Raw genomic sequence first — 12,799 nt, 5'->3', positions numbered from 1 at the left:
GCCATCCGCCGGGGCCTGTAGCAGCACCGCTCCGAGGGCAACGTTGGAGGCGTCCGTCTCCACCACGAAAGGCCGGTGCGGGTCGGGATGTCGCAGGATGGGCTCCGTGACGAAAGCCTTCCTGAGAGCCGTGAAGGCTTCCTCCTGCGGGGGACCCCACCGGAACGGGACCTTCTTCTGAAGGAGCTGGGTGGGCGGAGCCGTCAGCGTGGCGAGGCCCGGGGTGATGGTCCGATAGTAATTGGCGAAGCCCAGCAGCCGCTGGACATCCTTCACCCGGCGGGGCTTCCCAGCTGCTCAGGGCCTCCACCTTGCGCTGGTCCATGGCGATCCCTCGGGTGAGAGGATGTGCCGAGGAACTCAATGGGCGACCGGAGGAAAAACACTTCTCCAGCTTGGCGTGAGCTGGTGCTCCGCAGGCGCTGCAGGACCAGGCGGAGGTGCTGGAGGTGACTTTCCCTGGACCGGGAGTAGACCAGGATGTCGTCCAGGTAGATCACCACGAACCGATCCAACATGTCCCGGAACACATCGTTCATAAAATGTTGGAAGACGGCGGGGGCGTTGGTCAGCCCGAACGGCATGACCGTGTACTCGTAGTGTCCGTACCGGGTGCCGAACGCCGTCTTCCACTCGTCCCCCCGGAGGTCGAGCTTGGTAAAGATGGAGGCCTCCCGCAGCTGGTCCATCAGCTCCGGGATGGGCGGCGGGGGTAGCGGTTCCGCACCGTGATGGCGTTCAGCCGGCGGTAGTTGCAACACAGGTGCAAATCCCCCGTCTTCTTTTTCACGAAGAGGACCGGGGCCGACAGAGGGGACTTGGAAGGCCGGATGAACCCTCGGGCCAGATTTTTGTCCAGAAAGTCCCTGAGGGCGGCCAACTCGGGCTCGGACATGGAATACAGGCGCCCCGTGGGCAGCGGGGCGCCGGGTTGCAGGTCCACGGGGCAGTCGTAGGGCCGGTGCGGGGGTAAGCGGTCCGCCTCCTTTTCGCTGAAGACGTCAGCGAAGTCCTGCAGCTCAGGGGGCACGGCGACGGCCGGGTGAAGACGCCCTGGCCGCGAGGTGTGGCGGATGTGGTCGACACACTGCAGGCTGGGAAACGAGATGGCGTTCCGCGACCAGGCCACCTGAGGGTCGTGCGTCCGCAGCCAGGCCAGTCCGAGGATCACTGGGAAGTGGAGGTCCGCCGTCACGTAGAAGCGAATCGCCTCCTCGTGGTCCCCGATGGCGAGGCGCAAGGGCTGCGTGGCGAAGTTAATGGGTCCGGCCACCAGCTCCCTCCCGTCGATGGTCTCGACGCTCATCGGAGGGTCTACCGGAACCAAGGGGACACCAAAATGGTCCACGAAGGCCCGGTCCATAAAGTTCGTGGTGGCCCCTGAATCCACCAGCGCGTGTGCCGGGATCCCTTCCGGCCGGTCACCCACCCACACCCGGGTGTCCAAAATCAGGTGCCGAGGGGGCCCAGGGTCCACGTCGGCCATGTCTGGCGGGGGCTTGGTCCGTGCCCGGCCTAGGGTTTCCCCTGGGCCGGGCCTGCCCCGTTTCCCGACTGGCCAGGCCGGGATTCGGGGACGGGCGTACGTGTTCCCCCGCGCTTCCTGGGGCATGCGGCGGCGAAATGGCCGGGCTCCCCACAGTACAAGCACAGCCCCCCTTGGCGCCTCCGGCTCCGCTCCTGGGCCGTCAGGCGAGGCCTGGCCGCTCCTAACTCCATGGGCTCCTCGGCGGCAGCCACGAAGCGCGGGGTGGCCCGGGACGGGGTCGGCACGGGTCAGGGCGACGGTCTTTGACGGTTGCGGGCGGCGACAGGACGGGCGTTGCTGGAGACGGGTGTCGAGGCGCAGGCAGAGGGCACCAGGTCAACGAGGGTCCGGCGCCCACCCGAGCCAGCTCGTCCTGCAGCTCTTCCGAAGGCCCCTCTTGAACGCGTCCGCTAGTGCCGTGTCGTTCCAGTCCGAATCATGGCACAGCAACCGAATTCGCGATGTACTCCCGGGCGGGGCCCTTGTTGGATCTCTCCGAGGCGCCAGGCAGCCGTCTGGGCCCGCACAGGGTCTTCATACATCAGGCGTGGTGCCCCAGAACCCCTGGTAGTCCGCCAGCAAGGGGCTGTCCCTGAGCACCAAGGCGTGGCCCACTCGCAGCCTGGCCAGACAACAGGTTCATCACGAAGGCCACCCTGGCCCGGTCATCTGGAAAGTCCCCCGGCCGCATTGCCATGTAGGTCTGGCACTGGGCCATGAAGGCCGGGAACATCTCCATCCGTCCTGAGAACTTCTCCGGCACCGGTACCGGGCTGTGGCGCTGAGGAGGAGGAGGAGGAGGAGGTTGGACTGCTGGGGCATTCCCAGCAGCCAGTTGAGCAGTCAGCTGGGCGACTTGCTGTTGCAGTTGCTGGTTGTCTGTTTGTAGCTGCTGCACAATCAGCGCCAGCTGTTGCTGATCCATCTTGTAGATGTGTGAGGAGTCAGGCAAGATGTCATGTCCCACTCCTCCGCTGACGGCTGGGTCCGGGAAATCCGAATCAGGCGTGCCTCTGCAGCTCTGCCCAAAGTCCTAGCAAAGTCCTCAGAGCAGGCAGGAGACCAGTAAGTGACTTCAGCAAGATAAGTTTGACTTTTTGCCTGACTCAGAGACTGCCAGAAAGTAGCTCCTTTATATAGGCCATGGGGTGTGGCACCATGACTCAGCACTCATTAAGGCCTGCCCCTCCCTTCCCTCTGTAGCCTCCGCCTCTCCAATCTTCTGATGCGAGGGTCACACCAATCAGCTGTTGGTAATAAACCCTCCTCAGGCTCACCTGCTGTGGAGGAGGGGGAGGGGTCTAGCTGCTCCGTTTGCCTGGGCATGGAGTCAGGGCTGGGGCAGGGAGATTCTCCTTCTGCAGTTTGTGTGGGCATGGAGCCAGGACTGGGACCGGGAGGCATACATTCCTCAGTGTGCGGGAGCAGGTAAGAAGGCCCCGGCTGCTCTGAGGGCGGGCAAGACACAACAGATACTGCATTAATATTGCACTATACAGTAGAATTCAATATAGTTACTATTCTGGGATAGAAGCTGTTTTTTTTCCCCCAGCCCATTTGTCCTTGTTTTTATTGTCCTGTACCGCCTGCCAGATGGTAATAGTTAAAAAAGAAAAAAGGGTGCGCAGGATGAGATGGATCTTCAAGAATGTTTTGAAGGCAGCCAGAGCTATAAATCTCTTCCAAAGAGGGGAGAGGGCAACCCATGATCCTCTGGGCAATGACGTTGACCCTCTGGAGTGCTGTCTTATCTGCCACTATGCAATTGGCAAACCATACACAGGTGCATCACCCTGCCAACCAAAGTGCGTATCGTCAAGGCGATGGTTTTCCCAGTTGCAATGTATGGCTGTGAAAGTTGGACCATAAGAAAGGCTGAGCGCCAAAGAACTGAGGCCTTTGAACTCTGGTGCTGGAGAAGACTCCTGTGAATCCCTTGGACTGCAAGGCGATCAAACCGGTCAGTTCTAGAGGAGATCAACCCTGACTGCTCTTTAGAAGGCCAGATCCTGAAGATGAAACTCAAATACTTTGGCCACCTAATGAGAAGGAAGGACTCACTGGAGAAGAGCTTAATGCTGGAAAGATTGAGGGCAAAAGAAGAAGGGGACGACAGAGAACGAGGTGGCTGGATGGAGTCACTGAAGCAGTCGGCGTGAGCTTAAATGGACTCCAGAGGATGGTAGAGGACAGGAAGGCCTGGAGGAATGTTGTCCATGGGGTCGCGATGGGTCGGACACGACTTCGCAACTAACAACAACAACAACAACACAGGTGCAGTAAGTTAAAATACTCTCTATGGTGCAGTGGTAAAAGGTCACCAGCAGTTTTTCATTCAGTTGTTGTTTCCTGAGAAGTCTCAAGTAGTATAATCTCTGCTGGGCCCTTTTGACCAGTAGTGCAAAAACAAATGTAGGGTTTCCAGGTAATTTTTCCACTTGAAAGTAAAGGCAGATTTACAACTCACTCCTCAGCAGGAGCTTTCCAATAGAAAAAATAAATAAATAAGAACCCCTACAACCCAAAGACATTGATTAATTACAAAATACCTTATGCCACCAGACGTGAAATTCTGGGTTTAGAAAATTTAGAACTACGCCACCTTCGGTGTGACCTGAGCATAGCTCATAAAATCATCAGCTACAATATCCTTCCTGTCAATGACTACTTCAGCTTCAACCACAACAACACACGAGCACACAATAGATTCAAACTTAAAGTGAACCGCTCCAATCTCGATTGCAGAAAATATGACTTCAGTAAGAGAGTTGTTAATGCCTGGAATGCACTACCAGACTCTGTGGTCTCATCCCAAAACCCCCAAACTTTAGCCTAAGATTGTCTACTGTTTTATTTATTTATTTATTTATCAAATTTATATACCGCCCTATCTCCCGAAGGACTCAGGGCGGTGTACAGGCATTTAAAACACATAAATACAATGTAAGAAATATAAAAACAGTTAAAAAACTTATTCTAAACGCCTATTAATTTAAAATTAAAAATATAAAATAAAAGCCAATTTAAAACCAGTAATTTAAAATTTAAAATTTAGCTCAGCCCTGCACAATTAAATAAATGTGTTTTAAGCCCGCGGCGGAAGGTCCGGAGGTCCGAAAGCTGACGAAGACCGGGGGGTAGTTCATTCCAGAGGGTGGGGGCCCCCACAGAGAAGGCCCTTCCCCTGGGCGTCGCCAGGCGACATTGCCGCGCTGACGGCACCCTGAGGAGACCCTCTCTGTGAGAGCGCACGGGTCGGTGAGAGATATTCGGTAGCAGTAGGCGGTCCCGTAGGTAACCCGGCCCAATGCCATGGAGCGCTTTAAAGGTGGTCACCAGCACCTTGAAGCGCACCCGGAAAGCCACAGGTAGCCAGTGCAGCCTGCGCAGGATGGGTGTTATACGGGAGCCACGGGGGGCTCCATCTATCACCCGCGCAGCCGCATTCTGACTAACTGCAGCCTCCGGATGCCCTTCAAGGGAGCCCCATGTAGAGAGCATTGCAGTAATCCAGGCGCGGCGTCACGAGTGCGTGAGTGACCGTGCATAGGCATCCCGGTCCAGAAAGGCGCAACTGGCGTACCAGGCGAACCTGGTAGAACGCTCCCCTGGAGACGGCCGTCAAATGATCTTCTAGAGACAGCCGCTCATCCAGGAGGACGCCTGTTGCGGACCCTTTCCATCGGGGCCAATGACTCGCCACCGATGGTCAGCCGCGGATTTAGCTGACTGTACCGGGATGCCGCATCCACAGCCACTCTGTCTTGGAGGATTGAGCTTGAGCCTATTTCTCCCCATCCAGACCCGTACGGCCTCCAGGCACCGGGACAGCACTTCGAAAGCTTCGTTGGGGTGGTCCGGTGTAGAAAAGTACAGCTGGGTGTCATCCGCATACAGCTGGTACTTCACACCGAAACCACTGATGATCTCACCCAGCGGCTTCATGTAGATGTTGAACAGGAGGCGAGAGGATCGACCCCTGCGGCACCCCACAAGTGAGGCGCCTCGGGGCCGCCCCCTGCCCCCCCGCCAACACCGACTGCGACCGGTCGGAGAGATAGGAGGAGACCCACCGATAAACGGTGCCTCCCACTCCCAATCCCTCCAACCGGCGCAGCAGGATACCATGGTCGATGGTATCGAAAGCCGCTGAGAGGTCTAATAGGACCAGGGCAGAGGAGCAACCCCTATCCCTGGCCCTCCAGAGATCATCCACCAACGCGACCAAAGCCGTCTCCGTGCTGTAGCCGGGCCGAAACCGGACTGGAACGGGTCTAGATAGACAGTTTCATCCAGGTGCAAGGAAATTGATATGCCACCATACTCTCTACAACCTTCGCCGGCGGGTTGGAGACCGACGATAATTACCTAAAACAGCTGGGTCCAGGGACGGCTTCTTAAGGAGGGCCTCACCACCGCCTCTTTCAAGGCAGGCGGAAGACACCTCCACCAAAGAAGCGGTCGTAATCGCCTCGAGCCAGCCTCGTGTCACCTCTCGAGTGGCCAGCACCAGCCAAGAGAGGCACGGGTCCAGTAAACACGTGGTGGCATTCAACCTACCCAACAACCTGTCCATGTCCTCGGGAGCCACAGGGTCAAACTCATCCCAAACAATGTCACCAAGACCGCCCTCGAGCATCTCACCCGCATCACCGCAATCTTGGTCCAGACCATCCCGAAGCTGAACGATTTTATCGTATAGATAACCGTTAAACTCCTCAGCACGTCCCTGCAACGGGTCGTCCCGCTCCCCCTGGTGTAGGAGGGAGCGAGTCACCCGAAACAGGGCGGCTGGGCGGTTATCTGCCGATGCAATGAGGGAGGAGGCGTAGCTACGCCTCGCTTCCCTCAATGCCACTAGGTAAGTCCTAGTATAGGACTTCACTAGTGTCCGATCAGCTTCCGAACGGCTAGACCTCCAGGAACTCTCTAGGCGTCTTCTCCGGCGTTTCATCCCTCTCAGCTCCTCGGAGAACCAAGGAGCCGGTTGGGACCTGCGCCGGGTCAGAGGCCGCAAAGGCACGACACGGTCTAAGGCCCCCGCCGCGGCCCGTTCCCAGGCCGCAACAAGTTCCTCAGCCGAGCCGTGAGCCAGACCCTCAGGAAATGGCCCAAGCTCCGTCCGGAACCCATCCGGGTCCATCAGGCACCTGGGGCGGAACCAACGTATCGGCTCCGCCTCCCTGCGGTGGTGAATGGCGGTCAGAAAGTCCAGGCGAAGAAGAGAGTGATCTGACCATGACAAAGGTTCAATGACTATTTCCTTTAAGTCCAGATCTCTCAACCACTGACTAGAGAGAAAAATCAAATCCAGAGTGCCACCCCCAATGTGAGTAGGGCCATCAACTACTTGAGTCAGGTCCAAGGCCGTCATGGAAGCCATGAACTGTTGACCTCACCCCATTCCTAAGAGGTCTGTAAGGGCCGTGCATAAGAGCACCAGCATGCCTACTGTCCCTATCTTAATGTTCCCTTTAGTTGTATTCATTTTATGTATTCAATTCATGCTTATATATATTATTTAATATGTATTTGACTAACTAACTAACTAACTAAATAAATAAATAAATAAAAATACTTAGGATCTTTAATAATTACTCTACCCTACAAGCAAAAGAGAGCCACAGTTAATACGAAGTGGGTCAGAATAACAAAATAATACAGTTGAAAGGGACTTTGGAGATCTTCTAATCCAACACCCTGCTCAAGCAGGAGACCCTGTACCATTCCAGACAAGCGGCTGTCCAGTCTCTTCTTAAAAGCCTCCAGTGATGGAGCGCCCACAACTTCTGGAGGCAAGCTGCTCCACTGATTCATTGTTCTCACTGTTAGGAAATTTCTGCTTAGTTCTAGGTTGCTTCTCTCCTTGATTAGTTTCCATCCATTCCTTCGTGTCTGGCCTTCCGGTGCCATTGTAATGTTGTGGTCTGCCAGCAGCCTGCAGACCTGGCAGTGGAGTCGGACAGTGAGGAGGCTGGAGGGGATAATGGGCCAGTCTTGGAGTCAGCGGAAGGCCCAGACAAGGGCTCTGCATCGAAGGCAGAGATGGAGCCAGGGCCATCTGGGAGCGCTGCACGGACTCCAGAGCCTCCAGAGGCGGACAGCAGAGAGGCAGACAAACAGGAGGAGCCTGTTCCTAGTGCACGCATGTGAAGAGCTGTCAGAAGGCAAGAGCAGCTGAAGCAAAAAGGACAACTCAGGAGTAAGGCCAGAAGATGATTGGCCCCTCCCATAAGGTTTAAAAGAGCAGCAACGAGCCGTTGGGTTCTTTGTAGGAAAGCAACGTTGATTTCCGTGCTTCTTGTCAGTGTCTCTTGAACTTTTGCCAAGAAAAACCTTTGGCAGGTTGCCAAAGACATCAAAGTTTGGTGATAAGGCCGATGGACTGGTTATTAAGAATTTTGTTTTGGACGAAGCTGAGAATGAATTAATTTTAATAAAATAAGTTTGTTGAGGACTGAATTGTGTTTAGTAATCACTTCTTGGGCCTTGGTCACAACGTGTAACTTATTTATCATTTGAAAACTGAACTCAAACCTATGAATTACATTCTTGGTGACTTCATGGATTAGTTTTTCCTCCACTAAGATTTCCTTCCCCGTTCCCTCCCACCCTCCCAAGAGGAAAACCCAAACACTCCTTTTGTGATAATATGGGAGAAAATCAATGAGTTCTCAGACAAGTAGTTCTTTTGTACATTTCCCACTGGACCGTGTTAAAAAGAAAACCAGAGATTACATTTTCCATTTCTGTAATGAACTTTGAGCCTCTGGGTTTGCTGCACCCATTGCTCAATCAAGGCACATAGAAATAAGTCACTCCTCCTCCCCCCCTCTTTGCACATTTTGGGCTTTTTTGCAAGAGGCATAATTAAATATCCACCCTCTTAGATTTAAAAGCCTCGTACGAAAGTAAAGACCCTGAGAATCATTTAGCTATTGCGTTAAGCAAATAAGCGGCTTGTCAAAATCCGCACGCACAGTCTTCCTTCAGGTACAATATATACCCCCAATGGGTTTTATTGCTTTCATCTCGAATCTGTGTCATTCCAGGCAAAATACTCTAAAAGTAGTGCAGAACGAAGGGGCTCTGTTTTCGAAAAGCGGCAGTGAAGATTTAAAGCCTTAGGACAATGTGGAGCATAGAGGTTTGACTGGAGGCGAATATATGTGTCCTGGGATAATGTTGTAAGATTGAATCTGGGTCAGTCACCGAGACCAAAGGTTTAGTCTTCGGACTTGTGCTGGAGCCCATCCTCGGGGAATTTCTCTCTAGTGGAATGAATAATGATTGAAACCTGGGAAATGGGCCAGGTTGAGGGCGTGGCTTGGTGGGCGTGGTGTGGCTTGGTGGGTGTGGCTTGGTGGGCATGGCAGGGGAAGGATTCTGCAAAATCCCCATTTTCAAAGATACTGCAAAATCCCCATTCCCTCCCCACTCCTGGGGAAGGCTGAGTCAACCTTGAGCCGGTCAGGATCGAACTGCTGGCGGTAGGCAGAGTTAGCTTGCAATAGCAATAGCACTTAGCCTTATATATATCATAGTGCTTTACATAGCAATAGTACTTATAGTATATATACCACTTCACAGTGCTTTACAGCCCTCTCTGAGCAGTTTACAGAGTAAGCCTATGGCCCCCAACAATCTGGATCCTCAATTTACCGACCTCAGAAGGATGGAAGGCTGAGTCAACCTTGAGTCGGTCAGCCTATTGTAGATTTAGATGGTTGAGCCTTCAGTCTGGGAAGATTCTGTCTACAGGTGTGAAAACAATAAGGATCTCAGCTTGGGAGAATCGCCGCATGTCATTCTTGCTTTGGAGTCTGACAAGGAACGACCTTGGGGGACTGGAGGAAGAGCTGCAGCCTAGACATCAGCCTGATAAATGAAATTTGAGTCGAAGGGAAGAAGAGGTAGCAAAACATTTCATTTATGCAACCTATCCGATTGTTCTTTGGGGCTTGGGCAGGGGTGAAATGCTCCTAGTTCAGACCGGATCAGCTGATCCGGTAGCAATGGTGGCGGGTGGTTCAGAGAACCGATAGCAAAAATCCCTGCCCGCCCCCAATGCCCAGTTGAGCCACGCGATCGTCAGAGCCTTTTTTTTTACTTTTAAAAGCATTTTTTAAACAACCTCTTCAGAGAGACAGAGAGAGGAAGGAAGAAAGGAAGGCAGGCAGGCAGGAAGAAAGAAAGAAAGAAAGAAAGAAAGAAAGAAAGAAAGAAAGAAAGAAAGAAAGAAAGAAAGAAAGGGAGGGAGGAAAAAGGAGAGGAAGGAAGGACTACAAACCTGGCACTAGATGCAGCTTCAGAGGATAATCAAGGTCTGGGAGGGATCTGGAGGTCATCTAGTCCAACCCTGCTCCAGCAGGACATTGTTAGTGAGCTTCTGTCTTTTGATCCACCAGTCACATAGCCAGGCCCACCCAGTCACATGACCACCCCACTAAGCCACGCCCACCAAGCCACGCCCACAGAACCGATAGGAAAGAAATTTAGATTTCACCACTGGGCTGAGGATATAAGCATTCAGATACTTTAATAATTCGGAACTTGTGTACATCCAAAAAAAACAACAACAACAACATAACTGAGTTACAAACATCAACTGAACTGAACCATCAAGCCCCTATTGGTATGATTTTGGTTTTGTTTATGCACTTGCAGATGCTACCTCCGAAGGACCTCTAGAATAAACAGCATTCCAGGCAGGGACAAGAAAAACGAACACACCTGAAAGCAGACCTTGAGAATCCCTTGCCCATTTCATCCCCCCCCCGCCCCTGTTCAGCCAACAGTTTTCTCTCTTTTGTTGAAACATTCTTTACGGTGTTCATAATATTTTTATTAGGTGCGCCATTCAGTTATGCGGCTTCCAAGTAAGTCCTTTTTCCTTTGATTTTTCTCAGAAAGAAATGCCCTCCCGCTCGGATTGAAAAGAGCGTTCCAGCACATTAACGGGAAGCAAGTTTTCATTCATTCATTTTTATTTCAGCTTTCCAGCAGTGCAAAAAAGAGATCTTTGAATAAAATCAAAAAAATCTCCAGAATCAATAGAACCTGTCATAAAGATTAAAGAAGGATCCTATGCTCCAGGGATGGCATCTCAACGGCAGAAGAGACATTGGTTTCTCCTTTCCAAGGCTGGAGGGAGGAAATGGATATCAGATCTTTTTCTTAAGCTTAATTATTATTTTTTTGTGGGGGGTGGGTTGGTTGGTTAGGTACAAAGGCAGCTTTCAAGTTGATGAAGAGAACAAGTCAGGTGGCAATGAATAAGGTTGGAGCGTTCCAATTTTGCAATTAGAATTACTCCATGGTTTTTTTTTCTGTGACAGACAGACAGATAGGCAGACTCACTCCATACCAATGTTTCTCAATCTTGGCAACTTTAAAACAATTGGACTTCGAAATTGGAGGAAGAACAAGTAAAAGAGACAATGATTGCTTGGGGGAAGAATTTTGGTCATGGGGTAGATTTAGAGGCTTGGCAGAAATTATGGATGTATAATTATAAAATGACAATGTCTACAGCATATAAAGAGAATTTGTACAAGATGTTTTACAGGTGGCATTTACCCCCGTCAAGAATTGCCAGAATGTTCAAGGACAAATCTGAAAAATGTTGGAAGTGTCGTCAGGCTCCTGGATCATACTACTACATGTGGTGGACATGTGTTGAAGCGAAAAGATACTGGACTAAAATACACGCGTGGTTGGAGAAAATGATGAAAAAGCATATTGATTTTAAGCCAGAAGTCTTTCTGTTGGGAATTATACCAGAGATATATACTAGAGATGTAAAATATTTGATTGTGAATATTATTACAGCAGCTAGGATTATGTTTGCTAAAAATTGGAAAAATGAGAAGTTACCTTCGCAAGATGAAATAATTAGAAAAATGATGGAATGTGCAGAGATGAGAAAATTAGCATTTGAAATCAGAGAGCAAGAAGATAAGCAATATTATAAAATATGGGATTTATTTTATCATTGGTTAGAAGGAAAGATATGTTAGAAAAGATAATATAAGATATATGTACGAAAGAGATGTTTATTTTGTGATTGCACAAGAAGATATGTAAACACCCATGCAGCACGTTGTAATTGATTTGATGAGTTTTCTTTTTGTTAAAAATAAATTAAAAAAAATTTCAAAAAAAAAAAAGGTGGACTTCAAGCAGGGGTGGGATTCATAAATTTTAGTAGCTGGTTCTCTGCCTGGTTGCTGGGTGTGCGTGGCCATGGTGTGTGTGGCCTACTTGGCCTCCTGCATGACGGGGTGTGTGTGTGTAGCATTTTCACCCTCCCCAGATTCCAGAGGCTTTCCTTGAGCCTCTGGGAGGGCAAAAACAGCCTCCTCCGGGCTCTGGAGGCCTTCCGGAGGCAGGAAATGGGCCCGTTTTTGAACTTCCGGTACTTCTGGTAGGCCCGTTTTTCATCATCCCAGAGCCTCCGTGTGTGCCCTGCACTTACCTGGCATCCAAATGGGCTGTGTGGAGATTCCTGGGAGGGGAGGGGAGGAGTGGTTGGGGACAATTACTGGTTCGGCGAATCAGATTAAAATTAACATCTCGTTCACCCTAACCAATCCGAACCGGCTGAATCCCACTCCTGACTTCAACTCCCAGGTGGATTTCAACTCCCAGAGTTCCCCAACCAGCATTCTGGGAGTTGAAGTCCAACTATCTTAAAGTTGACAAGGTTGAAAAACACACTGCTCCAAACAAACACGAAGCCGCTAAGCTCAGTTCTTAGTATCCTTGCCAATTGATTTAGCTCCCAACTTGCTCCACTCTGAAGATCGAACTGACGTAATTTAGATTTAGCTCAAGATTATTATTTTTTAGTGGTTATTATCTACTTTGGCTTTCTAGCTTCCAGGGACTCTTTACTTCTTTCAAGGAATGGTGAAAGCGTTTTCAAATTCCTGCTCTTGTGCTGGAAAGGAGGAATCCATCAATTTGTATTCCACTCATGCCTTCCTAAGATAACAAATCTAAAGGGGAAAAAAAGAGATCCATCTCAAATTCGGTCTTTTTTGCTTTGTCCTCCCTACATTTTTGAGCTGTGTGGCGACTGCTAACAACAGTTTATTTTGTTGGTGAATTAAATAAGTGTTGAATGCTCAGTGGAGTCATTTTATACCTGCCTACATCTGTACAAAGGTGCAGTATATTCTCATTTTCTTTTCAATCACTATTGAAGGGCTTTATAATGGAAGCCACAAATCCATGGCATCAGATAATGCTTTTGAAGGCAGATCTCTC

At 50.7% G+C, this 12,799-nt stretch overlaps 1 protein-coding gene across 1 annotated transcript in view; it reads left to right on the top strand.

Moving 5' to 3' along the window:
• Positions 1-11,673, top strand: part of MTHFS (methenyltetrahydrofolate synthetase) — a 45,487-nt gene extending 33,814 nt beyond the window's left edge. The window contains exon 3 of the mRNA XM_058156491.1: positions 10,438-11,673. Coding sequence (XP_058012474.1) covers positions 10,438-10,604 — 167 coding nt within the window. The 3' untranslated portion in view covers positions 10,605-11,673. The remainder of the gene's footprint in view (positions 1-10,437) is intronic.
• Positions 11,674-12,799: the final 1,126 nt, after the last annotated feature.

The sequence above is a fragment of the Ahaetulla prasina genome, chromosome 13, assembly GCF_028640845.1.
Source record: "Ahaetulla prasina isolate Xishuangbanna chromosome 13, ASM2864084v1, whole genome shotgun sequence".
NCBI classification, from domain to species: Eukaryota; Metazoa; Chordata; class Lepidosauria; order Squamata; family Colubridae; genus Ahaetulla; species Ahaetulla prasina.
Note: the sequence above shows the minus strand (reverse complement) of the source record. Positions and strands in the feature narration are given on the sequence as shown.